Source organism: Amphimedon queenslandica, unplaced genomic scaffold (genome assembly GCF_000090795.2).
Source record: "Amphimedon queenslandica unplaced genomic scaffold, v1.1 AMPQUscaffold_2640_Cont25358, whole genome shotgun sequence".
In the NCBI taxonomy this organism is placed as follows: domain Eukaryota; kingdom Metazoa; phylum Porifera; class Demospongiae; order Haplosclerida; family Niphatidae; genus Amphimedon; species Amphimedon queenslandica.
Genome location: NW_003557025.1, coordinates 1 through 1,318, shown reverse-complemented (window position 1 = coordinate 1,318; position 1,318 = coordinate 1). Strand labels below are relative to the sequence as shown.

Sequence of the window (1,318 nt, the reverse complement as noted above, 5' to 3'; positions counted from 1 at the left end):
CTGGAGTAATTTTATGATAAATGGAGCTCAGGAAGTTGGATTTTTTTGGCTACAAAGACAAATTTTACTATCTACCATAAAGTACATGTACCTTCTGCCAATTATGGTATGGTCACATATAAGTAACCGTTCTCTTTCCCTCCCTCCTTCCTCACTTACCTTGCTTTCTTTGAATGACTCATCTTCTTTTGAGTGCTGACCATTGGTTGTAGCTGACTCTGGAAGTTCTTGAAATTCTTCACAAGTTCTCTCTGATAGTCGTATTGCTCCTCTCCAATCAACTCCTCATTCCTTTCAAGAGCTTCTTGACAACTAAAGAGAGGGAGAAAGAGAGAAAGAGAAAGAAAGAAAGAGAGAAAAAGAGAAGACAGTTTAGTAATACCAAGAGTACATAATGTGAACTCTTAGTATTAGTCTGGTAGTGTGGACTTGTGATGTACCGCTTGGTGAATTCTTTGAAGCAAACTTTGAGCTTATGATGAAGATATCCTTGCTCAGGTAGAGGAACATCTTCTAGGAAACACTTAGCAATTGCGAAAGGACCCTGAGAAGAGAAAAGAGGAGGAGGAAGCATAAATAAAATGATATAGTTTTATAATTATTAGTAGTATACCTGGTTAACAGCTGTAGCTATTCCTCCTTGCAGCTGCATTTGAAGTAGTTTTGAATCGCAAGGAGTACGATTGAGGACAGCCTTCAGTTCGTGTATCTTTGATTCCATATTTAAAATGGCTACCTCAAGAGGTTTAAGCTTAACAGTATCAGTCCTTATGACCTCAAGACGCCTTTTAACGTATGGGAAACTCTTCTCAGTGGTGAGTACTGTCCTCTTCATCCACTGATTGTGGAGTTCACCATGAGCTTTACCACCTGGTGTGAATGGGGTGCTGAAGAAGAAACGTCCTAAAAATAAAACAGTGTTACTAATAATAGACTTTATGCTATTTATAGTAACATTACACTGTTACTAATTATAGAATGCATGTGCTATTAATAGTATCATTGCTTACTGATGTTGAATGATTTATCAAATACTGTTAGTCTCTTTTTCAGTTCCCAGTCCTCGAAATATGGCTCTACATAGGTCACCTGTATGTAAGCCTTTCCTCCGTCAAGTTTTGAAGTATCGACTTCGTTTGAGTCCTTGATGATCTCAACCTTTTCAGAACCTAACTGCTCGCTGTAAAGGTTCTAGAAAAAAAAGAAGATAAAATGATTGTAATATTAGCTATAAAACTTCCAAAATTTGAACAAAAAATGAACGCAATTTGATTAAATCTTAACATTTTTTATTAATCACACATGTACATGTACATTT

The 1,318-nt window shown here is 36.5% G+C and overlaps 1 protein-coding gene across 1 annotated transcript; it reads right to left on the bottom strand.

Moving 5' to 3' along the window:
- Positions 1 to 15: 15 nt before the first annotated feature.
- On the bottom strand, positions 16 to 1,191 carry LOC100635375 (dedicator of cytokinesis protein 7-like; the record flags this gene model as incomplete). The annotated part of the gene is made up of 4 exons (XM_003392008.2): positions 16 to 312; positions 441 to 544; positions 614 to 903; positions 1,011 to 1,191. Coding segments are annotated over 4 exons (732 nt in total), but the record flags the coding sequence as incomplete, so codon positions are not given.
- Between the last annotated feature and the right edge of the window lie 127 nt (positions 1,192 to 1,318).